This window comes from Sebastes umbrosus, chromosome 20, assembly GCF_015220745.1.
Source record: "Sebastes umbrosus isolate fSebUmb1 chromosome 20, fSebUmb1.pri, whole genome shotgun sequence".
In the NCBI taxonomy this organism is placed as follows: domain Eukaryota; kingdom Metazoa; phylum Chordata; class Actinopteri; order Perciformes; family Sebastidae; genus Sebastes; species Sebastes umbrosus.
In genome coordinates, this window is record NC_051288.1 from 2686638 (window position 1) to 2713066 (window position 26429).

At 41.8% G+C, this 26429-nt stretch overlaps 1 protein-coding gene across 7 annotated transcripts in view; it reads right to left on the reverse strand.

Moving 5' to 3' along the window:
- Positions 1-372: 372 nt before the first annotated feature.
- The window catches only part of spag9b (sperm associated antigen 9b), a 70626-nt gene continuing 44569 nt past the window's right edge, over positions 373-26429 (reverse strand). For 2 of the 7 annotated variants that reach the window (XM_037755305.1, XM_037755306.1), the window contains 17 exons: positions 25289-25346; positions 21643-21824; positions 21222-21351; positions 20967-21056; positions 19719-19880; positions 19251-19422; positions 18863-19072; positions 17327-17483; positions 15724-15852; positions 15548-15628; positions 15361-15428; positions 15127-15275; positions 13637-13808; positions 13410-13523; positions 5775-5954; positions 4296-4427; positions 373-3378 (listed from right to left, as the gene is read on the reverse strand). In XM_037755305.1, coding sequence (XP_037611233.1) covers positions 3266-3378; positions 4296-4427; positions 5775-5954; positions 13410-13523; positions 13637-13808; positions 15127-15275; positions 15361-15428; positions 15548-15628; positions 15724-15852; positions 17327-17483; positions 18863-19072; positions 19251-19422; positions 19719-19880; positions 20967-21056; positions 21222-21351; positions 21643-21824; positions 25289-25346 — 2299 coding nt within the window. In that variant the 3' untranslated portion in view covers positions 373-3265. Of the gene's footprint in view, positions 3379-4295; positions 4428-5774; positions 5955-13409; positions 13524-13636; positions 13809-15126; positions 15276-15360; positions 15429-15547; positions 15629-15723; positions 15853-17326; positions 17484-18862; positions 19073-19250; positions 19423-19718; positions 19881-20966; positions 21057-21221; positions 21352-21642; positions 21825-25159; positions 25163-25288; positions 25347-26429 lie in introns of all 7 variants that reach the window. The other 5 variants (XM_037755303.1, XM_037755308.1, XM_037755302.1 and 2 more) reach the window with 4 other exon arrangements.

Below are 26429 nucleotides of genomic sequence, written 5' to 3' on the forward strand. Positions count from 1 at the left end.
TTTTTTAAACAACCGCTTCTGCCATTTTGAACTGAAAATGCTTATTATATTAGCCCAATTATTACTAGCCCAAACAATGGCTCTAGATACGGCCATTCGTGTTTTCGCATCAGCAACCGTAGTTCTCCTACACACTCGGCACACAGCAGAAGTTTCAGTTGGTTGCAATCTGCAACCACACCGCTAGATGCCGCCAAATCCTATACACTGCCCCTTTAACTGGTGTTGTTTTTAGCTTTTGGTTGGTCAGAGATTGTAAAAACTGGTGAATTTTTACTGTGGTGCTGCAAAGGTCCAAGTCACTTCAGCTCTAAATCTCAGACTAGCTGTGAATAATTTCTGATGAAGACAAACATCACAAGCAGACGAAGCTTGCCCACAAGAGTTGCTTTAATTGAAAAATAAGTAAGGCCAGATACGCTGTAGAAGTACAAGCTGCGTACTGCTAACTCGGAAGAGAGAGGAAGTCCCTGCCAAGTTAATGACACAAATTGCAGATGAGAGGGATGACGGGACTTGTGGAGGACGGCGAGATGCTCTGTCATGCAGTGGTGGGACGTTGCTCGCTCATTGACTTTAGTTGTTTTCCTGCATTAGTTGAAAACTGCATTGTGTCTGTGGACAGGCTGCAGGGTTTCTGCTTACAAAATAATAATAAAAAAACAGGCCTGAAGCAACCCCCCCCCCCTCACAGACATAGTGCATAGCTGAGTAAGGTTACCCCCTACAAACAAATTCTATCATTTCAACAAGTGTTGTCAAAACAATAAACCCAAGCCATTTTCATGTTCCATACATATATAATCAGATATATTCAATGTACAAAGATACATTCTGAATTGCAAAGGCTCAATCATTGTAAATAAATACTGAAATGGCTAAACTGCAATAACATTTCACTCCTCTCCTGGAGAGAAGACACACGCACACGCACACACACGCACACACACTCACAACGAGGACCGACCTCCTCCGATACTGGTCAATACAAAGAGGACAAAACAAAGAACACACCAGTGCAGTGTACTGGTACACAGAGGCCAGAAATACAGTCTCATATGACACCCAAATGAACATCTTGTGCACTGTGCTCAGAGAGAGAACAGTCTAAAAGACAAAAAAAGAAAGTTCATAAAAAACATTAGGAGGGGATATCACTGAGAACTTCAGATAAACATCATCTTCTTGCACGGAGGGGGCAGGGCAGCGCCGCAAAAACAAACATGTCAGTGTTACAATTCTGACCTCTAAATGTCAAGGATTAGAAGGGGGGGGTGGTGGGGGTTGTAATTCTCAAGTGCGGCTGCTCGTTTCATCCTCTCATAGTAACAGGTCTTCTCTCACACCCTGAAAATATGTCAATTCCCAAATATGAAAGTCTAAAAATATATCCTATCTATACACCAGGATTTATGTTACAAAAAAACATGCATGTTATCTACATGGAGGCAAACATGCTGCTCAATGTTAGATTATTGTTTCAGCATGTCGCAGTATATCCGTCTTTAATTCTTTATCCTTTGGTAGCAAGCGCAGCAACATTCTTTCAAGAGAAAAATAAATACTTTTTGTCACACTTGAAAAGCAGAGTAACTGAAGTCTTTTCAAGCCTTAATACCTAAGGCATATTCTTATAGTGTCTACTATATCTAGAGCTGGTGGGTAGACTGACAAGCATCCTCGTGGAATATTGGATTAAATACAAGTCTACGATTCTTAATCGTTTCATAATTAAGGGTATTGTGAATGGAGTTTTGTCAGTCACTGAGTTACGTAGGCTCCAGTTTATGCCTCTAAGATAGATAGATAGATAGTAAAATGTATTATTATTACATTTAAATCACATAGCTAAGAACCCGATTTTCTGAAAGATAATTACCCCGTGGTGCAGTGATGCTTTGTGATGAATGCTAGTGTTAGCATGCTAACATGCTCACACTGACAAGGGTATGGTTTACTATTCTAGTTTAGCATAGTAAACACTAATTCTTGCAGCAGTAAACACAAGTACAGCTGAGGTTGATGGGAATGTCGTTTTTGCAGATTATTTGGTCAAAAACCAAACCACAAAATATAAATATTGTGACCTGATGATGGCGCTAGATGAAAAGTCAAGAGGATCACCAAAGTTAATACAACTCATCCTTTGGGGGGGGGGGGGGGGCGGGGGGGGGAGACATGAACTTCTGCACCAAATTTCATGACAATGGTTCCAATAGTTTTTGAGATATTTCTGTCTGGATCAAAGTGTCGGGCCCGAGCGACACACATTGCCCTCCATAGAGCCGTGCTGCTAGCGTGGAAAGAAAGTAGTAATTTAACAACTCTTACCACTGTTCTAAAAGGCATTTCTAGAATTGGAAATGGGTTAAAAATGTTTTTTAATCATGCAGCAGATGGAATATTGTTTCATTCAGATGGCTATAAAGCTGGGAATATCTTCAGAACAGTGGGAAGTGGTATTGAACAACCCTCTGGGTTGCTGGTTGAATTTATTTGTCTGTAATATCGGATGCTTAGCTCTGTGACTGGAATATAATGGTAATGCGGAGGCATAAACTGGGACTTACATGTTGAATATTAAGATAAATACAGGACCATCTTCAAGCTGATGTATTGCATTGACAACTGGCAATCAATTCAATTTGTCTTGCATACAATCAAAAGCCAAGTTCTCAAAGGATGAAAAACAAAAAACCAACATGAAATAGGATTCGGGATTGATCAAGAATCCCACGTGATTTGCTCCCACACATGATTACCCCCCGTCTTACATTATTAAAGGGCAACGGGGGGGGCTCACAGGTGATTATTTTCTGTTTGACCAACTGATTTAGCGTAAAGTCGAGTCCAGCATGAAAGCACACGACGACTGAACTGAGTGAAGGGAACCTGGAAATGTCAGGGGGGAAAAATTCATTGGATTTGCTGAGCAAACATGACAAATAAGTTCTGTTTATCTCAAATAATATTAGAACAGATTGAAATTCAAATTCATAACATGCTTTTTTTAAAAAGAACAAATAAGAGAAACAACTAATAATGAAACAATGACATGCAGTTTGCTTGAATCTGTTTGCTCCGGTCCACGTTACCGCTGAGTATCAGAGCAGTTCTTGCTTGTTTCACTCTTATTGTTCAGGAAGAAAGAAAAGTGCTGATTAAACTGTCTGTAGAGAGGAGTCGTCCACCTGGACTCCTCCATCCATGGCAGCGTGGTTGAGAGAAAAAGGCAAATCAGGCCTCAGGGGTCAGAGGTCAGAGTTCAGTCCTCGAGGACCTGCCAGACGATGAGGTGGCTGCGCTCGGCTTTAGCCAGGAAGGGCTGCAGTTTCATGGGGGGAACCTCGCCCTCCTCCGCCTCGCCCTCCTCATCACCTAAAGACATACACAGGCTGTATTCCAAACCGCATACTATACTAGTAGTACGTACTGATTTGGCCAAAATGTAGCATGTAGTATGCAAACAAAAGCAAAATCTACAGTATGCCAAAAGTATCCGGATGCCGTACTGGTTTGGGAAAAATCTCCAGTATGCATTGAACCAGTCTACCTCGCCTACTGTATCCCACAATGCAAAGCGCTGGACCACTACAGGCTACGGTTACAACAACAGCAGCTAAAAACGGTAAGTTTTTTTTCGCACCTATTTCATCATTAAATTCACTTCTGAAAATGTTTGTGGCGAGAAATCAACGGTGTAGATTTTGAATATCGGCAGTTTTACGAATCGAACATTTGCTCCATCGTTTAGAAGCTCCACAAAATGCCTTGACAGCTAGATAGTCGCTGCCAGCCAGTCTGTCAGTCACGCTCAGAGACCGCTATGAGCTGGCTGGAGCTCTCTAGAGACCGGTCTGTAGACGAGAGGCTTTTATTTTGTTGCTGTAACTGAAAAAGCAGTTTGAGTAAATGTTGTTTCCCCTCGTTGATATTCCTGTTTGTCTTACTTCACTATGAGCTGTTAGAATAAATAGTTTAAGGGATGGTGGAGCTAAACCTGCAGTATACTTATAAAGTAAACAAACATTGGTCGTAAACAAAAAAAATCTAAGTTGTATTTTTTGATAATATTACATTAGTGGTACAAGTTAGCTTTTATCTTCAGTGCTTTAAGAGCTGGTTTAAAAGGCTAAAGCCTTGCCTAGCATACTGCTAAATACATCGCTTTAACTGTTATGTACATTGTATACTGCACACTGCGTTCATCAGTAGTATGTAGTGAGTGGTTTGGAATACAGCCTAGATCTCCCGTAGTGATTACAGTGGTGGTTTTATCTGTGTAGCGAACTCACCCATCCTAAAGTCGATGTAGCCTTCTCCTCCACTCATCACCAACATGGACTTGGTTCCTTCCTGAGCTGCGGCATCTGTCGTCTTGTCACCTGCTGCCTCGACTCCGCAGGACGCAGATGGAACTGCGTGACCTGAAAGCACAGAGCCACAAACTGTAAATAACACCCAACGAGTCCAGATTGTGTTTATCTGCTACAGACCTTCTATCTGTATGCTGTATTCAAATGAGCTCTCTGACTCACTAGTTTTTAATCTGCTTTCACTATTATGAGCAGCCAAATAGGGCTACAAAACTGTGTCTTGCATTTTATGCACATATAGGATGCTTGCTGATTGTGTAATCTCATCTGCATACGACAGCAGCAACTAAAAGCACAACTTTGTTTTAAAGGGCGGGTCTATCTGCATTCTGTTCTCGTTTTTTTTTCAAATGGAAGCACCCACTCAGCCATTGAAAGCAGTGACGTAGGTTACCAAAGTAAGCTAATCAATACAGTTATGAATAATGTGAACACTAGCACTAGCGGAGTCAAGGTTAGCTGTGCTGAGTTTGGAAATAACTGAAAGGGTTAAAATGGATTTCTTGAAGTGGGGTTGTATGTATACTCCCGTGTTCTGTGAGCTAAAATTACTGTTTTTGTTAATGGAGTCTGGTGGCTTTGAAGACAATGATATAACGGCTTGAGTTCCCTGTCGAAAAGGGCTGTCTGATGGCGAGGGAAAGCTGTGAAAATATTCTAAATATAGCGCACATTTAAACTGATTATTAGCATTTTCTAGCTTTTTTATTTTAGATGGCTAAAATACGTTTTTTCTGCTGCTCCTGTCCACAGCTGCTTTACCTTGCTGTCAGACAGCCCCCTTTCCTACAGGGAACTGAATGACGCCTTCTTCAAAGCTACCAGACTCCATTCACAAAAACAGTAATTTTACCTCACAGAACAGAGGAGTTGCTGGTCTACCGCTGCATCCATCGGTTAGTTAGTTTGTGTTATTGTGTGACTTTCGTATCCAAACTAACTGTCCACAGTTGTACATGGCTTAGCTTCCGTGCCGGTACTCCTGTCTGCTTCTCCAAACTGGGAGCATGCTGACTGCCATCTAAGTTACTGTATGTAACGTTAATACACTGACTATAAGGATGTATACTGTATACTGTATGTCAAGTCAGGTCACGTGGAAAAACGTTTTCAGAAGGGCTTGGGAAAGTAGCATTTTGACGCTAAAACATACATACTTCAACCAAAATTGGAATGTTCAGATATGACTACATAAGGAGCACCACTGGGAAGCTACAGAGTGATAGAAAAACCTAAAAAAACAAACAAATAATGGACCCGCCCTTTAATGGAAAAATAACATTCAATAAAAGGATAGATTTGGTAGGTCCAAAATGTTTTCTAAAGCCGAGTTAAGACATATCATTGGAATATATATATAGAAATAATATAAGGCGTAAAACAGCCTGGTTTGTTTACCTGGGACAGCGGTGAAGAACTTGACAGCATCTCTGTGACCATGGAAACAGAGCTGAGCGTGAGCCATGGAGCAGTATGGGACAAACGTCCCGGCTGTCACTTTGTCGCTGCTGTCGTCACCGTAGACACGAACTACGCTTCCTGGATGGTTACCTGCCGCCTTGGTGACCTTGTTGGCTGCTAATGGAACAGTGGAAGAGAGAGAGAGAGAGAGAGAGAGGGAGAGAGAGAGAGAGTGAGAGACGGACAGAAATTGAAATCAAAATGCTCAATCTGTGTAATCCACCTTCAAGATCATGTTTAGAATGCACTTTGTGTGGAACTATTGTGGTACTCTTGTTGCATATATTATTATTACAATGCAAACATAAGTTAAAGGGATAGTTAGGGGTTGTATGAGGTACTCATCCATAGTCAGTGTATTACCTACAGTAGATGATGGTAGCACGCCCCCAGTTTGGAGAAGCAGTCAGGAGTACCGGCACGGGAGCAAAGCAAAGTACTGCTGTGGACGGGGCCGGCAGCAAAACAGATTTTAGACACCTAAAAGAATCAGTTTAAAGTATATGCTACATTTATAATATTTTCACTATCTGACAGCTTCACATTGCCGTTACACAGCCCTTTCTGAAAGAGAACTGAAGTTGTTATATCCACCTACTGTATGCTCCCTTCAGAGCCACAAGACTCCATTGACAAAAACAGCAATTGTTGCTGTTTCTACCGCTGCCTCAATCAGTTAGTTTGTTTGTGTTGTTGTGTGACTTGAGTGAATCTGAATTAACCCTTTAAAACACCAAAGTCACACAATAACACAAAGGTTAAATTACTGGCTTTGTCAATGGAGTCTGGTGGCTATAAAAACAGAACATAGATAATGGCTTCAGCAACGACCAGCAACTTCTGTGTTCCTGTTACTGTTTTTGTCAACGGAGTCTGGTTGCTTAGGTGAGAGCGTAGATGGATGCGACGGCTTCAGTTCCCTGTCGGAAAGGGCTGTCTGACAGCGAGGTAAAGCAGTGAAAACATTCTAAATATAGCGTAAACTTAAACTGATATTTATTCTTTTAAGTGTCTAAAATATGTTTTGCTGCAGCCCCCGTCCACAGCAGTACATCGCTTTGCTCCCATGCTGGTACTCCTGTCTGCTTCTCCAAACTGGGGGCGTGCCGACCGTCATCTACTGTAGGTAATACACTGACTATGGATTAGTACCTCATACAATCTCACTTCAAAACACCCAAACTGGGGGGCGTGGCCAGACGCAAATGGAGTAAGACGTACTTTTCAGAGCTCCTGCAGAATCCCGACTAATTTCGTATTTAAACGACATTTTCATTTTAAAAAAGCACACTAAAAGCTTAGAATCTACCCTCAACTAATCAAGGTGTAGTTAAAGGCCGGTAAAATCGACGTGGATGGCGTCTAATCTGCGCAAATATAAGTACGAGGGCTCATCCACCACAAGGCCCACACGTGAACAGCTGAAGAGTTCTCTGGCGGAGTTTTTTGACTCGCTACAGACGGAAATGAGAGCATTGAAAACTGAAATAGCCAACAACACCGCGGTGCTCCGCTCAGATCTCGAGCATGTTAAAGCTAACGTAACAGGTGGAGGCAGGACTATGCACTTGGTCGGACGAGGTAGTTTCAGTTCAAACATATGTCAGAGACCTCAATAAGCAAGTGGAAGAATTAAAAGTAAAATGTGAAGATATGGAGGGGAGGATGAGAAGAGGAAACATTCGGATCATCGGAGTAGCTGAAGAACCTGGATCAAGCTCACCTACGGAGGTTTCTAAACTTCTCAAAGAGGTGCTACAGATGGATAAAGAGGTGCGGGTGGAGCGCGCACATCGCGGGCTAACACAGAGGAGACCGGGAGACAAACCACGTGTCATCATTGCAAAACTACAGAACGAGGGAGATGCCGAAAATATCCTGAGGAGGGCCCGGGACCGCGGTGGTCAGCTCCGCTACAACGGCAGCCCGATCGCCATATTCCCCGACTACACGGCCGCCGTGGCCAAAGCCAGGTCCGCGTTCACGGACGTCAGGAAGATGCTCCGCGGGAGATCAGGAGTTCGTTATGGAATACTCTTCCCGGCCAGATTCCGCATTTCCCACAACAATGAAGAGAAGGAGTTCCTGGATGCTACCAAAGCCATGGACTATGTAAAGAAAGAAGTCATCCCCAGATCTGAGATGGAAGACTAACTGAAGGTGTCCTTATTTCACATGAGAAGTGATATATAAACAATTCTAACTGTTGCCTGGGACAACTTCCTAAATGTTTATCCAGAAGGACTATTTGAGTGTTGTTGTTTTTTTTGTTTTGTTTTGTTGTTATTATTTACTTAATTGCTTACTTCCTGAGAGGCTGTCTATCATTAGGATATTAGCATAGGTTAAACAAAACATAAATATCCCCTGAGCTTGCCTGTGTGTGTGTGTGGGTGTATGTGTGCATGTGGATGTGTGGGTGTGTGGATGTGAGAGCGGGTGTGGATGTTGGTAGGGGTGTGTTTGGGTGTGAGGGTGTATGCTTGTGTATGGATGTGTATAGTAGAAGGATATGTGATCTAAATACTCAGGTGCATACAGGCTGTAATGAACGAGCATAAGCTGTCAGGAAACTTTCACTTATTTTATCTAATTTCCTTTGGTTTTGATAATTCCTAAGTTTCACAATAAGTTTTATATATAGAATTACTTTAAAAAATTGTGACACTCACATTGAAATGTCGTTATCTTTTCCAATTTTATCTCGGGGTTCTGCAGGAGCCTGAACCGAGAATAATAGCTTTTGTTCTTTAGTTCTGTTTGGTTTTTCACCTAAGCAAAGGCGAGCACTCTCTAGGATTGTTCGCATAGCTGCCGTCCTGACCTGCAGCCTGGGACCTTGTCCCAAAGGTGTGTTGGACATTGTGTTGACCGAGTTTACGGTTTATCTAATTTTATGTTCAGTTCAGTTTGAGTTGATCCCAATGTTCCCCAGGGATCTCACTGTGAGATTTAAAGCAACAAGGAAAGTGATTTTTTCCTCTATTCCAATACAAATGTCTCATGTTAATGTTTCAACCCTGTCTACACTTCTATTTATTTATGTATTTTACTTTTGTATATTCTGTTATTTTTTTGGTTTAAATACCCCCCTTACCCCATCCTCTCCACCCCTACCTATTACAAATACTTATCTTCTTATACCCACTCACCCACATTCACACAATCATACACATAGATACTTTATACTACGTGCCACTTATAGCCTTCTGTGCTGTACCAGCCTTCTCGATCCATCACTTTATGCCAGTGCAAAATTTGTTTCCTACCTAATTCTCCTAACCCCAAGTCATGGGATCACTTAAGGTCATAAGCTATAACGTCAGAGGTCTCCATAGTCCCATAAAGAGGAAGAAAATCCTTAATCAGCTGAGAAGAGCCAATTGCCAGATAGCGTTTTTGCAGGAGACCCATCTATCAGACTTGGAGCATGAAAAGCTAAAAAAAATCCTGGGCAGACAAGGTGTTTTACTCATCACACCACTCAGGCAGAAGAAGAGGAGTTTGTATTCTGATACATAGACAGATTAATTTCTCAACAACTAAAATTCACAAAGACTCTGAGGGTAGATTTATTCTGATAAATGGCTGTATTGATGGAATACAAGTCTCTCTCATGAACATATATGCCCCAAATGAAGATGAGCCAGGCTTCATTAATACAACCTTTAACACTATACTGCAGCACAGCTCTGGGATTCTGCTGTTGGGTGGGGATTTCAACTGCGTTGTATCTCAACTTATGGATAGACAACCTCCTTCAAAATCCCCCACTTCTCAAATGAGTAAAAGGCTTAAATATTTATCAACAGAGTTAGGTCTAGCAGATGTTTGGAGAAGCAAATTTCCTAAGGGGAGGGATTTTACCTTCTTTTCACATAGACATTCATCCTATTCCAGAATCGATTATTTTTTTACCCCCACGGTTGAGTTACACAGGATAGAAGACATAAAGATCTTACCGATTACAATATCTGATCACTCTCCTCTTGTGGTGTCCTGGGACATAGGTCACACATCATCAGCCAAACAATGGAGATTAAATACATCACTCCTAAACGACAAGGAATTCACTCCATTTGTCAAAATTGAATTAAGTACTTATCTAGATACAAATGCTTCACCTGAAATATCACCTCTCATTTTATGGGACTGTGCCAAAGCATATATTAGAGGTCGTATTATCTCGTTTGCTAGTGCTAAAAAAAAGAGAAGGGAAGCAACACAACGCGAATTAGAATACAAAATAAGGCAGCTTGAACAACAGCATAAAGGATCGTCATCCCCCAGCATACTTAATACTCTTAAACAAGCACGTAGAGATCTAAACACCCTAATTACAGAAAAGATCGAGGGCAATTTAAGGTTTACAAATCAAAAATATTACGAAAACGGTAACAGAGCAAGTAGATTATTGGCATTAAGACTAAAAAAACAGCAATCATCCAATATAGTACAGAAGTTAGTGTCTAATAATACAACACTCACGAAACCGGATGAAATTTCACAGTCCTTTGCTGAATTTTATAAATCCCTATACAAAAACACGGACACCTGCACAGACGACAAAGAATTGGCGCAATTTTTGAGGGACATTAAATTAAGAGAGTTATCTGAGCCTATGGCAAAAGAGCTAGATGAACCAATCAATGAATGGGAAATACAGCAGGTAATCTCTACATTGAAAAACAATAAAAGCCCTGGGCCAGATGGGTACATAAATGAATTTTATAAAATGTTTAAAGAGGAAGTGTCACCTTTACTGTTAAAAGCTTATCACCATGCGTTACAATCTGGTACTATGGCCCCCTCTTGGAGGGACGCAACAATAGTAGTTATACATAAAGAAGGCAAAGACTCGACCAAATGCCAATCATATAGGCCCATATCGCTACTCAACACAGACCTGCGGATATTAACTGCTATTCTTTCAAAACGTGTCAATAAAATTATCACGAAAATTATTCATCCAGATCAAACCGGGTTCATTACCGGAAGATATTATGGAGACAATATTAGAAGGTTACTAAATCTAATGACACATCCAAAAGTAAAAGAAGACGAAGCAATGATATTATCCCTCGACGCCCAGAAGCCATTCGATCGAGTGTCCTGGCAATACTTATTTCAAACATTGAGACGATTCCAATTTGGCCCCAATTTCATTAAGTGGATACAAACAATATATTCCAATCCGCAGGCTACTGTTAAAGTGAATGGGTTTTTATCAGACCGATTTGTCCTAGAGCGCGGCTGCAGACAGGGTTGCCCTCTTTCGCCCCTTCTGTTTGATATTAGTATTGAACCTTTGGCACAGCTTATCAGGGACAACGATAACATAAAAGGACTGACAATAAATGGAGAACAGCATAAATTATCACTGTACGCAGATGATGTGCTTTTATACTTAGCAGAACCTGCAACAACAATCCCACACTTAAAGGATCTCATCTCCGTATATGGGTACTTTTCGGGTTATAAAGTTAATGTGGATAAAACAATGGCTATGGATATAAGTGGTGGAATTTCACAATCTGTGAAACTCCAGAGTGGTTTCAGATGGCCTAAAGATGGCATCAAATACCTCGGCATCCAAATACCCCCATCATTAAGAAATTTATTCGATGCAAATTACAAAAATTTGATTGATAATGTTGGTAAGGATTTGGACCGATGGGCAACGCTCCCCCTATCTTTTTTAGGTCGAATTGAGAGTGTACGAATGAATGTGCTGCCTAAGCTTCTCTATCCATTTCAGATGTTGCCTATTGATATTCCTAAACCCACATTTGATAAATTGGACAGGTTAATTTCAAAATTCATATGGCAAGGAAAGCAGCCAAGAATCAGACTAAAAACATTGCAGCTATCTAAACCAAAGGGAGGGCTCAAACTTCCAAACCTAAGATATTACTTCTGGGCTGCACAGTTAAAACCTTTGATAATATGGACCCAGGATTGTACACATACACGTTGGCTTAACATAGAAAAAAGCCTTTGTGCGCGGCCCCTACAGATCTTGCCTTTCTTAGATGTCCCCTTACGAGAAACTCAAATGGGCGAATGGACTAAAGTCACACTAACAATCTGGAGAAAAATCAAACTAGCATTTGGACTGCCCAAAGCAATTTCAGCACTAACCAATATTGGATTCATAAAGGATTTTGTTCCCTCCAGTTTAGATACAGGATTTAGAAAATGGCCAGAACAGGGACTCGTTAACCTACACCAACTCCTGAAGGATGGCAGACTTAAGTCATTCCAGCAGTTGAGAGAGGAATTTAAACTTCCCAATACCGATTTTTTCCGATATCTACAATTAAGGGACTTCCTAACGAAACACAAGGAATGGGATAAATTTCTGGTGCCCACTCCAATTGAAGAGTTCCTGATGAAATTACAAACAGGAAATGAAGATAAGAAAATTATAGGCCATTTTTACCAAATATTTTTAGGCATGAATTTGAACAATACGCTTCAAATAAAAGGTAGATGGGAAATTGAAATGAATACAGACATACCACAGGACATGTGGGAAGAAATATGCACCGAAGCACATCTAGTGACCAACTCTAATAGCTGGAGGGAATTCAAATGGAAAGTAATTTCAAGATTCTTTCGTACACCAGAAATAGTGGCTAAAATGGGCCCTAAACACTCGAATAAATGTTGGAGAAATTGTGGTACACATATTGGCAACCATAATCACATATTTTGGACATGCCCCAAATTAAAAACATTTTGGGAAGAGGTATTTCGGGCACTCGAAGATGTATTCAACCAAAATTTCACCAAAGATCCAAAAATGGCACTGCTGGGAGCAATACCAGAAGGCATTAATGGAAGAGCCAAAAAATATCTCTTACAAATATTGCTTACAGCAGCAATTAAATGTATCACAATTATGTGGTTAAAACCTGAGCCCCCAACATACAATTTATGGATCGAGAAGGTATGGGAAATCTACCACATGGAACAAATAACCTATTCCCTAAGACTCCAAAAAGACACATTTGTTAAAAGGTGGAGCCCTGCCAGGATTGTACTAGTGCGGTGATCTGAGTGTTCTTGTATATCCTGGATCATGCTTGTGTCTTTGTCTTCCTGACCCAGGTCACCTCTCTGGGCACGTGTACGAACTCATACAGCACACACCCATACAACACACTCCCCCTCCCTTACCTCCGACCCCTTACCACAGTTATCATCATTTAAATTTATGCATTTATTTACTTTACTTTATTTTAATTATTTGGATTGTCTTTTTTGTGTTCTCTCTTTCCCCCTTGTTTTAAGCTGTAAGATTTTGTGTTAAAACTATGAGACAGCTATCAAAATGAAAATACAGTGATATAGATTGTTATTATGATTGTGTAAGTTGCTGTAACTGCAATAAAAATTAAGTTCAAAAAAAAAAAAACACCCAAATTATCCCTTTAAGTATCTTCAGACATTTAATGTACCATAAAATGTGGAGTGATAGTGCTACTGAGGTGAACAGTGCAGTGTGAGTGGGTGTGTTCACACTGTAGTTTATCCCCGTAAAGACATCAGTCTAGCTCCTAAACTCACTGTCTGTCAGAGGGATGGAGATGATGACTCCGTTTCCGGTGCCGATCCACAGACGATTACTCGACACCATGAGAGCTGTGATCCTCACAAATGAGAAGCCTAATTTCCCCGTACCTGAGAAAAAAAGAACACAAAACCTGAGTTGATCGACAAAAGTCTGTTGGTCGGCCCCTGATAAGTGTCTGTTTCATGGAGGAAATGTTGTTGTTAGACAGAGTTGAACTGACCCAGCATCTTGCTGACGTAGGGCTCGATGTCGACATCCTGAAGGTGCTGGAAGGTGTGAGCGTGGAACAGCCTGAGAGTGGAGTCCAGTCTGATGGACACCCAGATGCCATCGCCGTCCCAGGCCAGCTGTCGTACCTGGCTGTCCTTACGAGGGTGGGCGTCAAAGGACTTCTGCAAAGGACACAATATATACAGATATGTAAGAGTGTAAGAAGACCGCAGGACAGATTTCATGGCTCATTGGCAAAATGACTATCACACTGTCAAGCAAGTTTGAAAAAACTTTTGACGTGTCGGGGAAAAACGCAATGAGAAATCAACAAGCTTTATGTAACTTTTGATAAGCTTGGTCCAATAATGATCCACTGAAAATTTGGTAGCAATCGGACCTACAGTTTAGGAGGAGATGTCAAAAATGTTTTTTCAAAAATTAAAAATGACGGAAAATCTAGGTAGCCGGACTTTAGTAGTCCAAGGGGCTTTTTTCGTAGAGCATACGGAGCTGGACATGTGTGTCAAATATCAAGTCAATCGGACTTACGGTGTGAGGGGCGTGGCCTTTCCAAAATCATGTGTTTGGACGTAAACTACAGCGCCACCATGTGGCCCATTAGGGTCATAATTCTTGGGAAGCACTTGCACATCATTTACCGTTATTGGGCCAAGTTTCATGTTTCTAGCCCTTCGAGGCTTGAACCCTAATAATATAGAAATAATAGGGCTGTCAAAGTTAACGCGGTAATAACGCTAGAACGCAAATCCGTTTTAACGCCACTAATTTCTTTAAGGCATTAACGCAACTTGTTATTTTTAGGTTGTAGCGGGCTCAGTTTAGCTTAAGCTAGAGTGAAGATGCTAGTATCATATGAAACTAGAAAACCTGATGAATCCATCGGTACCAACCATGTCACACTAGCTTGTCGCGAAGGAGGCTAAATAACGCTGCAAACTTACAATACATTTTGGTGAGGAAAAACTGGCATGGCCATTTTCAAAGGGGTCCCTTGACCTCTGACCTCCAGATATGTGAATGTAAATGGGTTCTATGGGTACCCACGAGTCTCCCCTATACAGACATGCCCACTTTATGATAATCACATGCAGTTTGAGGCAAGTCATAGTCAAGTCAGCACACTGACACACTGACAGCTGTTGTTGTCTGTTGGGCTGCAGTTTGCCATGTTATGATTTGAGCATATTGTTTTATGCTAAATGCAGTACCTGTGAGGGTTTCTGGACAATATCTGTCATTGTTTTATGTTGTTAATTGATTTCCAATAATAAAAATATAACCGCATTTGCATAATAATTGCCCATGTTGATAAGAGTATTAAATACTTGACAAATCTCCCTTTAAATTAGGTTTTGAACAGAAAAAAAATGAGTGATTAATTTGCGATTAATCATGGACAATCATGCAATTAATCGCGATTAAATATTTGAATCGATTGACAGCCCCAAAAAAAGAAATGACTGAGTCTCATCATACCTCTATCTTCATGGCTTTGGGCTGCACCACGTAGATCTTGTTCCTGTAGCCACACCACACCTTGTCGTGTACTACCGTCATGCAGCGGATGGAGTGGTGTGGCCTCCCCAAGTCTAACAGATGGTAGTTGGTCAGATCCCACTGTCCATCTGCCACAAACAGGAAGTCAAGATACACGGTTACAATTACAGATAAGTGACTTGTTTTATTTTACGAGCACTTGTGATCCCTTACCTACTCCTCTGTGGAAAATGGCTAAAGTGCCGTCAGACAGACCCACCAGTACTCGCCCTTTCACATGCCTGTGGGAGAGAAACAAAAGCTTTCAAAAACAAGCTCAGAGAAGCAGCAACATGAGGATGACAATGACGTAATGGCCCATATGTGTAAAACACACCATCATGTATTCCAATGTACTTACACTATGCCGAGCACAGAGTCCTTCAGCTTTATAGAATGGAGACACTTCTTCCACTGAGCCACGGAGGAGTGGACGTACACACTAGAATCAGAAAACGTTTTCTCATGTCATCAGATTTCTTGAATTCTGGCCTAATACACCCAACGTGTGCTGGACAACTGAGGTGTAGAACTCACCATCCGTTCTGCGCCCCCAGCCACATAGTGGGCAGAACACTGCTCATCTTCTGAGCCTCTTCTCTCATCAGGTCCTGCTCCTCTGCGTCAGGGTTTGAACTCACGCCATCTTTCAACAGATCGCTCTCCCTGGTCATCAGAGACAGAGACGTATTATAGACCGTTTCAACGTAATTGCATTGCTAGGCAACAGCCTGGGTCCATGCTTACTTCCTGTCAGCTTATGTCATTCACATACACAGCAACAGGAAATAAACTGGGACACATTTAGAAGGTTTATGTTTACAACTGGTCTATTAAGGAGGCTGAGTTTGTATAATTGTACTCACTACCAAATTAGATGTGCCAAAGGTTTAGCGGATAGACATCTAGGTGGGAATAATCTCTATCTGATGTCATAAGACACTACAGAAGGCCTGAGAGGCAAGTGAGATCCTTGTCAGGATCAGTGTTTGTTGTTGTAATACTCATTTCGGCCACAAGAGGCTCAAGTGCATCACTACCTCATGTTCTAAATAGGACTAAAAGCATTCATGTTTTCTTCCAGGTGAGCTTTAATTTCTCCATAAAAACAAGGTAATCACCTGGAAGAAAACATGGATGCTTTCAGTCCTGCCAAAATGTTTTTTCATCTTCAATTTTCAAAAATGATCCTGAAAAAACATTTTTTTCACCTGTTCTTAAGTTATAAACACGGGAGAGAAAACAATTTTGATCCAATTTAAAGCAGCCATGGGTAGAAATGGAGCAAATATGATTTATAAAGTTATTTTTATAAACAGGTCACTATATCCTGACAGTAGCTCATGAAACAGGTAATCTGAAAAAAATCATGTTCCTCTGTGTCCTCCGGTGCTCCTAATGGCATCTGCAAGATTTCACAGACTGGAGGAAAACAACCAATCAGAGCTGATCTGGAGCCTTGCCTTCTCTGAGCAGCTGTCAATCACTCACAAACTCCGATCAAACGGTCAAACTAGGTAGCGCTGATCAAATATGCTGTAAAATGAGAAATTTTGTGAACGGCAGCCATGTTGAGAGATCAGAGTTTGCGAGTGATTGACAGCTACCTCCGTTGAATGAGCAGCCAATAGGAACGCTCTCTTTCTCTCTGAAATGACCTGTAATTGGTCGAAGTCTCCCGTCACTGCCTACTGTAGGTTGAATGGAAAATTGATCACCAGATTTTTTTTTATATCCTCACTTACCTCTCGGGGCTTCCGTAATACACAGTTAATAAACAAGGAAACAAAAAGGAAGTCAGTTTAATCAACATTGGACAGTGATAGCACTGATTCTAGATGTGTTTTTCACTAGTTCTATGTCGGACACAATGTTACAGCCCATTTTGTAGGGGGTAAGAGGTAGCCGGGGGCCAAACACACAGCCATCCAACGATGTAGTAAGGGAGATTAACTCGAAGGTTTAATGCATTGCAATAATCATTTACCATCACACAAATATGTGCACGGGTTTCATGACCAAACACTAAATGGTTTTACAGTGATTCGATGTTGTTGCTCAGTGGGTTTGTGACTGATAAAATGGAGAGTTTTATTGGACAGACTGAATTGTAACAACAGTGGGTTGTGTGTGGGGTTACCTCTGAGAGTAGTTGGCTGGAGCCTCTGCTGTCTGCTGAGCTCCCAGTGGATCAGTGAAGACGTGTTCGGTGTAGACTCCCCTCAGGCTCTCTCTTTGGTCAGCGGGCCCTGCGCTGGCCTCCGTCGCCTCTGTGGCTTCCTCTGCTGGTCTGGATTCTGAAGAGAGGATCATCTCTCAGTAAACTGGGCCGACTCACATGTGTAGCTAATATTTATGGGGTCAGTTTAGAGTTATTACTGCAGGTGCCAGATATATCATGCACTAGTAACAGATTTATTCCTTCCCTCACTGAACTTCAGATTGTTGAGCACGTCTCTTTCTTTTGATGCTCTTTAGAGCTGACACACATCATCTTACTTTTCCTCATCTATTTGACCACATGATCAACTGCGGTTGAATCTCCTTATCTGTTCTGAATTCTGCTTTACCGAAACATACTGTATTTATTAAGCATCTCAGAGTAGGAGATCGCTGCTAACTGGCTAAAAAATCCTCAGATTGATGCATTTTTTGGTCCTACTTTTAGGGCCTGCAAGTTTTAGCAACTTTCTTAGGAGCTTCAGATGTGTGGCCAGAAGACATGCACACACATTCTGTGGGAGGGGAGACGTTCCTTGATTCAACGCCATCTCCTGGAAGGTCAAGTCTGTTCACTTTCTGTGGTTAAATGTCACAAGAGTTGATGGAAATTCATGTTCAGTTTTTCTTGAAGGATATAATTTATTTTTTAGTTTGAGTTTACTAAAAAATATTTTTCACTGCTTATTTTCATTTTCATTTCAGTTTTAGTTTACTATAAAAACCTGATTCCAAGACATATGTTCATGTTGTTGGTGAATATTTCACTGGGTGACATTACAGAAATAATTTTTCGTACCGGTAATGTTGCGTTCACACTACAAGTGACACAGCAACAGGCTACATTTTCAATGGAAGCCGGTGACATGAAGCAACAGACTGATGCCCGACAACTTGACACTGCGTGACGGGCGTGATGCAGTACAAATGAAGTCAAACTGGTCTCAACTTCTTTCAGCGCTCCAATGAAGAGTCAAACGATCATAGGTTTTTGTTTCACCCTGTTCCGTTCCGACTAAAACGATGCCGTTTCCGGTTATATTTAACGACATAATAACATCATCGAGCGCTTGAGCGGCATTTCAACGGTGACTCTAGACGTTTTATGCTTTTGTTGCTTGTCGTGTGAACACATCATAAGGACACATAAGTTAACAGGAAGTGTACAAACGGTAATAAATTCCGTAAAACTGTTTTTTAAGGATCATCACTGCGTGTGCAATACGCACTATACATGCAAGATGACTGGATAGGAGTGACTAGGATGTGCCATGCAGCTGAATCAAATGACCTATTTTAAATTATATATATTTATTGTTCAATCCATAAAGACATATCATTATGAGATTGTGTGTTTTTTGTCCAAGGTTCACTTGCAGCGTGGTTGATAAATGCTGGCCCGGATCACAGAGAATGTCAGGTGGAAAAAATGGATCAAACGGTAAACATGTCTCACCACTCTCTCCGTCTTCTCCTGGGCTGTCTGCTGTCTGAGGAACCGCTGCAGCTCCCTCGGCTTCACAGCCAACAACGGTGATGCCTCCGAGCACGCCATCGTCACCTGCTGAGCTGCTAGTGGTCAATTGTGAGCCGTCATCCGTGGCCGGTCCCATCTCAGAGTTTGGAGCTACTTCTTCACCAGCTGGGTAGTCCGTCTCTCTTGCACCTGAATAAAAACACACATATATGAATCATGAATAAGAAAAGGTGACGTCGCTCATAATTGGTGCGGTTCCACTTTGGCGGCGCTGAATGCAAAACGAGTCAGATGTCGGTAATGAAATCCTCTCTCCTCTACGTGGACTTGCGGCAACAGTCAGATGCACGTGTATTCATCGGCTGACCTGGAACGCTGGCGATGCAGAGGACGTGGGAGTTGCAGACAAAGAAGCTCTCCAGGATGTTTCCAGCCTGGTTGCCGTCGACGACGACAGCTTTGGTGGTGGACTCGGTGCTGGTGCAGATCCAAACCAGCGACGACATCTCGTCGTGCTGCCGCAACTCCTTCTGCTGCTCCTGCAACAGCAAACAAAACAAGTGGGACTTTAATTATACAGTATGAGTATCTTTATCACCGTGTGTTCCTTGTGGGATGGGATGATAAAAGTAGCACTGAAACAAGCAAAAGCTCTGTCTGTCTGTCTGTGTGTGTGTGTGTGTGTGTGTGTGTGTGTGTGTGTTTTTGTGTGTGTTTGTGTGTGTGTGTGCGTGCGTGCGTGCGTGCGTGTGTGTTCGTTTGTGTGTGTGTGTGTGTTTGTGTGTGTGTGTGTGCGTGCGTGCGTGCGTTTGTGTGTGTGTGTGTGTGTGTGTACCTTGAGGTCTTGATCCAGTTTCTCCAGACTGCTCTGAGATCCGATTTTCTTCTTAGGGCTCTCTGGTCCAGGCACGTCGCTGTAAAACACACTGGCTCCTACGATGGAGCCTCCGTCTCTGGTTTTACCTCCGGAGAGGTTCACACCAGCAGCACACCACAGCTGGAACACAGATACACAGTTACAGCAGTCTGATACACACAGACTACGTTTACATGCACACTAATATTCCACTATTATTTATTATTTGATACGGGTCATGTAAACAGCATATTCCGTTTGAATATGCTGAATTAGGCCCTTGTGGAGTATGGAGCATTTTTCCGATTAAGACATGTGGGATATGCTGATATTATTCAGGTTTTAGGAGCATTTTCTGTACGTATACAGCGGATTTGGAATATGCGTCTCTTGCCTGTTTACAGCCAGCTCTGTGCGTAGGTACACAAACCAACTAGCCGACAGTTTGCAGAGATGCATGCCCAAAAGAAAGGACCACATTTCTGGTCAGAAGGAGAAACACATCTGCTTTTAAACATTATGAAAGACTTGGATATTAACAGGCTTTGTAATATGCGCAAATATCGCAACACCGACCTTTTCAAGAAGGTAGTTGAAGGATTGAAAGAGAGAGGCTGTGTCCACACGGTGGAACAAGCCAGTCGGCGGTTACATTAATCGGAGTACGCGCAGCTGCATGAAAAAAAGAATTTTAGTGGAATATTCATTTTCATTAGCCAAGTGAACAGCTTAGTAGGAATATTGTCTTTTTCGGAATAAGGGCAATAACCGGAATATTTTGTGCATGTAAACGTAGACACTAAGACATGCAGGAGGATTTAGGAACTATTTTCTTTCTACCGAACTATACCCGCTAATACACAGAAGGAAGTGTGCATCTACTCATGGAGTAGGCAACAAATAGTTCCGATATGAAACTGCTCTTGAGTAACTGGGTCATGATTTCTGGAAAGAGACGTCGCTGTTGAGTTTGTGAAATGTATTTTTTGGCGCTTTGAGCGCCACAAGCTGAGTGTCACCTTGTTCCATTATATTGGAGAGAACGCAGAATCTCTACGACCGATATCTCCAACACTTGGCAACTCACACCAGAACTATCTAGATTGATAAATAGCACTGCAGGTAAGAAGAAAAATATGGATTTTTGATTTTTTAGGGTGAACTATGCCTTTAAAAAACATTTTGTATGCAATTAGCTATGATACACCAACAAGCTGGAGGAACTACCTTCATAGAAGCATCTTTCTCATCCAGTGGTCTGAGGAAGACAGGAACAGGTAGATTTTTCACCTTACTCTCTGTCTGACCACCGTTGGCCTGAAAAATAACAAACAGCCCCATTACATTAAAGCTGTTTCTGTTATAGATTACATCACATCAGTTCTACCATCATCTGAAGAGGAACAGACAAATCTGTTAGTAATGACAACAGAAGACAAGCGGTGCTACTGCCGAGGTTTTTGAGGCTCATCATATCCTTACTTTATGTTTCTTGGGCAGACTCCAGCCGTAAGCCTGCACTCTGCCGTCCTCCTTCTGGACGTGGGCTTTGACCTGCTGGTACTGAGCCCTCTTCTGCTCCCGCCTGGACACCACGTTATCAGCTGCCACTCTACCGGAAGAAGCAACAGCTCACTGACAAACATGTCTAATCTTGGACTGTTAGGTTTTTCTACAAAAATAAATGAAACTGAGATAGGAACTGTGAACAGCTTGCTTAAATGTGTTATCATTATTATTATGCTCAATTCAAGTGTTCGATTTTAATCATCGGTTCAAACCAGACATGCAGAGCATTGATTTTACTTACTGAAGGTAATACACTGACTATGGATAAGTACCTCATACAACCCCACTTGAAAAGACCCAAACTATCCCCTTTAACATCCCCTGACTGACTTACTCCTCATTGAGGAAATCAAAGGCTTTGCTCTTGTCACTGGGCAGCTGCTGCAGGGTGCTGCTCCTCTTCTTGACGGACGGCTGGATCTGAGAGGTGGGCGCGTTGTACTTGACGTTCACCGGGGCCTCTGTCGACGGCTTCTTCGCTGCCGCGCCCGACGAGCTGAACAAACGGCTGAAACTGGAAAGTGTAAGGGTGGGGAAGTGGGGAGGAACGAGAGAGAGAGAAAAAAAAGCACACAGACAAACATATAGAGGGGATGGACACAAGCAGTAGCTCCAGCGGCAGAAGTAAGGTTCAACATTTAAGGGGAAAATTATCCCATGCCAACACACCATGCCAGCTTTCATACGGGTAGCAATCACACATTGATATTACATGTCCCCTTTTGACCTCCTGAACGGCAAAGCACCAGAACAGCTCCCAGAATGCTGCAGTGCAGGGTTATTAATGTGCACCGACTAGGACGTTAGTCAACAACACAGAGCAACACTGGACAATAACGTTTCCCCCCTAACTCTACAGTGCACACAGTATTTATCACATTATATCTGACAGTTTACGTATAGCAACAGATAAACAAGGCAAAAGTGAGCATGGCTCACAAACCCCCTCCCGCTCACCGCTTGACCCCTGCTAAAGTAGGACCAAAGGTTTTGCCATTTAGGAACTAATGGAATTAGTCTATTGAGCACAATCTAGCTTGTTATTAGCTCAACTTCCTCAAGTCTGGACTTCTAACCACCAAAAGGCACAACTATCATACCAAATGTGAAGTTCTTAAGTTAAATAGTTTCAGAGTTCTGCTCCAGAAACCAAATAGTCAAAAAGAAATCCTAGTTTTTGGCCAAAATTTAAAAAAAATTTCAGGCACCCTGGACTTTTAACCCCAAAAAGGCACAACTAGACCACGTTGTCAACTTTCATAACACATTTGAAGTTCCTAAGTTAAATAGTTTCAGAGTTTTGCCTCGAAAAACGAAAGTGTGACACGCGGACAGACGGAGCGCTATATACCCCCCTACTACGCTGTCACGGGGGTTTAATGAATATTTTTTATAGCAGATACTAAAAGCCTGGAACTTAAAGATGAGAAATAGGCTCTGGTAAGTCTATCTATATGAGCGTGTTTGCTTTGCTTTGACCAACACACTCCTCCTATATTCCTGCAATCCCTCCCATCTCCATTGCAACCCTCCCAACACACCTCCTGCACACAGACGTCACAACATCAGGCAGAATATATAGAGGGACACACAGAAACAGGGCAAGAGAGATGGTGGATTTATCAGATTTTGCTTCTCTTATAGACACACAACTGTTAAAAACCTGCCAAGAATAACGTCCTCCCTTCACACCACACCAAACTCATTCCTTATGAAACTCAACAAAGGAGAGCCTGGATCAGATCACACAAATTATTCTTATAGTCTTTCAGATTTAGCTCCTCTGTGAGCAGACAAGTGCGTTCTCCCAACGTCGGTTCTCTCAAAAGCTTCAGTCGTGCTTGGTGTTAACAACTTTCTTTAACTTTTAATAAAGAATTAAAGGTGCAAGGTGTAAGATCTGGCCACATGGGGGCAGCATTTCACCTCTACTACTAGGTCATTACAATCTAAAGTCGGGTTTCCACCAAAAGTCCTGGGGACATTTAGTCCCTGAAACTATTTTTCAAGGAACTAAAAGGTTCCTCCAGGCGACTGTTGTCTGTGTTTCCACCGCGGTCTAAAGACCTGCGAAGATTAGGCAAATTAATCTGTTGACTTATTAGAAAAGCAACATGAAATGTGACGAGGACTCCTGGTGGTCACAGTAGTAAATACACTCTGCAGCCTGCGGTTCAGTGTGTCTGCCTGATTCATCTAAAAAATAAACATTTTTGTCTCACTGCGACGATATTTACCGCTCCAGATATTTACTGATGCACGTTGGATGTAATGAATGAAATGCAGAGGAGGAAAATGAAACTAAGAGCGTCTGTGTCCACAGTAAATCATCTGTTGAGTGTTTGAGGGTTATATATTTGTGCTTTAGAGCGTAACCACTGTGAAACCATCAGATAATACATTTTGTTTCTCTCATTCACAGCACCGCCATGCTGTCTCCCTCTTCTAATGTATATCTAATGCTCACCCTCGCCATCTCTCTCTTGCTCTCTTTTTTTTAATGAGTCGGGAAGACGACAGCAGAGCCTAACTTTACTTTTAATGTTATCCAACAGAGAAAAATGCTCCCCCCTTGTCTTAAAATGCTCCTAAATCAATATTAGAATACTTCCTTGTTTATGAGTGAAGCGGTACACGAGTTGAAGCCGTCGAAGCAGCGATGCTATGTGTGTGTTTTACAAATCAGCCAAACCATCATCCCTGCAAACTCCACCCCGAAGGTTCCTGTACTGTCAGAAAGTACTGCCCCCGACCCCGTAAAATGTCCCCGGAACATTATTTAAACCCTGGTCCCTGCGAAACGCAATGAGTTCCTTAAAAGGTTCTTAGTTCTGGGAGAAAGTTCCTGCGGTGGAAACAAGGCTTACATTTACAGTCATCAGTTATACCGTATATAAAAAAGCCGCCAACTACTAACTACAGTAACAGCACGACGAGAATATGCAAAATTTGACTATCGTTTGGATAGTTTGTTTATTTATTGGATTGAATCCAAAGTGACAGACGAGAATGAGAACAAGAACGAGAACGAGAAAATTACTCGTAGTTTTGTCTCGTCTCGTCCTGCCTGCCACCAGGAGACAACTTCGCCAGGAGGAGGAGCTTGTGGCAGCTCAGAGAGACAGACCTTCAGTTCGCGGTTAGCTGTAGCAACTCAAATTCAGCCAGCACAAACCGCAGCGCCCGGGGGGTATGTGATCCTGGACCGCCCCAACTCCCCACCGGATCAGAAAACTTTCTGTTGCTGCTGTTACACAGGTAAGACCCAGCAGCAGTGACTGCCGGCGCTGGGGTTTGCGCTGACTGAATGAAATGAACGAAAATACAAGTTGTTTTCTCTTTTTTCTTGCTACTTTGGATTTAATAAAATTAATCCAAAATGTACACGGACCCTGTATCTTCTACGTGATTGACAAGCTGTCGGGGCAGCTCTACTTCTTGGTCCTCTCATGTTGGACTGAGAGCAGACCGGACGCTACAGTGACTCATTATCGCCTCTCCAGGTACAAGTGGTATTACAAGGCAGGACGGGACGGGGCTAGCTGGTTAGCATGCTCATTTCAGAAGATATCTCTGCAACACAACACATAGACGTCTTTGACATAACGTCAACACTGTTAACAATTCACATTCTGTTTGATAATGTTAGTTCATTTGTTTCCTAAAATCCTGGCCAGATCTTACACGTTGCACCGTTAAAAGACATTTATGACAGTAAAGCAGCTCAGATCTGAGATCAGAGCCACCGTTTTCCTGGCTGGCTCTCCTCTGTTAAGAGTTTGTTTTCAAGATGAAAACATCAAGAAGCCAGTACAAGATAGACACTGTTAACATGTCAAAGATTTACCTACATCCTGGAGGAAACAACCACACAACATGGAGTACAAAAGAAAAGCAAAATGAAACACATTAATCATAACACAGTAATCCCACAGTGGCTGCTATGTGAGAGATGAAGGGGAAAAGAAAAGAGGAGCTTACAACTGCCAGAGGCTGGATTTCTTCTTCTCTGGAAGACCTGGGTTCTCCTTTGAAGCCCTGAGAGAGACAATTCACTTTGAATCAAATGGAATGCTTCAGACGGGGTTTTACAGTCACTTCCTCCGTTTCTACTTCAAACTTCAAACCGTACTCTGACAATTTGGTTTGTATAGTACGCCTTTGTATTCCCCCTTTGTGGATGGTTTGTGTGTGTGTGTGTTAAGGATCAAAACAAGGAAACTGGGGAATGTATTCAATTGCAACAGTACTTGATGATCAAATCATAGTGTATGGAAAGTCATTTCAATAAATTGTGTTCAGTCAAGATGATGCTCAGAGTAATAACTTTTTTCTGTTCATAAAAAAAGTGGCGAGTCTTCAACTGCATAAAGCATCTATAGGTGATCAGACTCTATCAATTCAACTTAGACCACATTGATTAGGTTTATTAACTCTGCATCTGAAGCATGGACTTAATGTTAACTTACTTTAATTAGATGCTGTCAGTTAGATATCAAAACGTGACTTAGCAGCACTTTGTCATTACTACCATGACTGGTCCTCTACAGAATGCAGCTGGTATCTACTGTAACCAGTGGTGGAATGGAACTTTTACTTAACATTTACTCAAGTACTGTACTTAAGGACAATTTGGATTTCATCACTTTTAGTTTACTTGAGTGTTTCTATTTTATGCAACTCCCACTCCATTTATGTGACAGCTTTAGTGAGTTACTTTTAACATTTAAAAAACATGATCTGCTTCTATAATATGATGCAGTATTATACTACTAATCTACCCAGTAGTATATACATCTAAAAGTGACTCCACGTTGATGAACTACTATTATAATGCTCTTGCATCTATTTTTAGTGATAAAAAAACAGAATAATATAATATACTATCATAATATAACACACAAAAGGAGCCATTCTGTATAATGAGTACTTTTATTTTAATACCAATACGTCTTGAATTCAGGACTTTTACTTGTAACGGAGTATTTTTAGACTGTGGTATTTCTGAGTACTTCTTCCACCCCTGTACTGTGTATAACTCCACTTTTGAATGTCATGATTATATGAGAATACCATTGCGTTGTGTCCAGTATACCACTAATAATGCAATCAATAAATGTG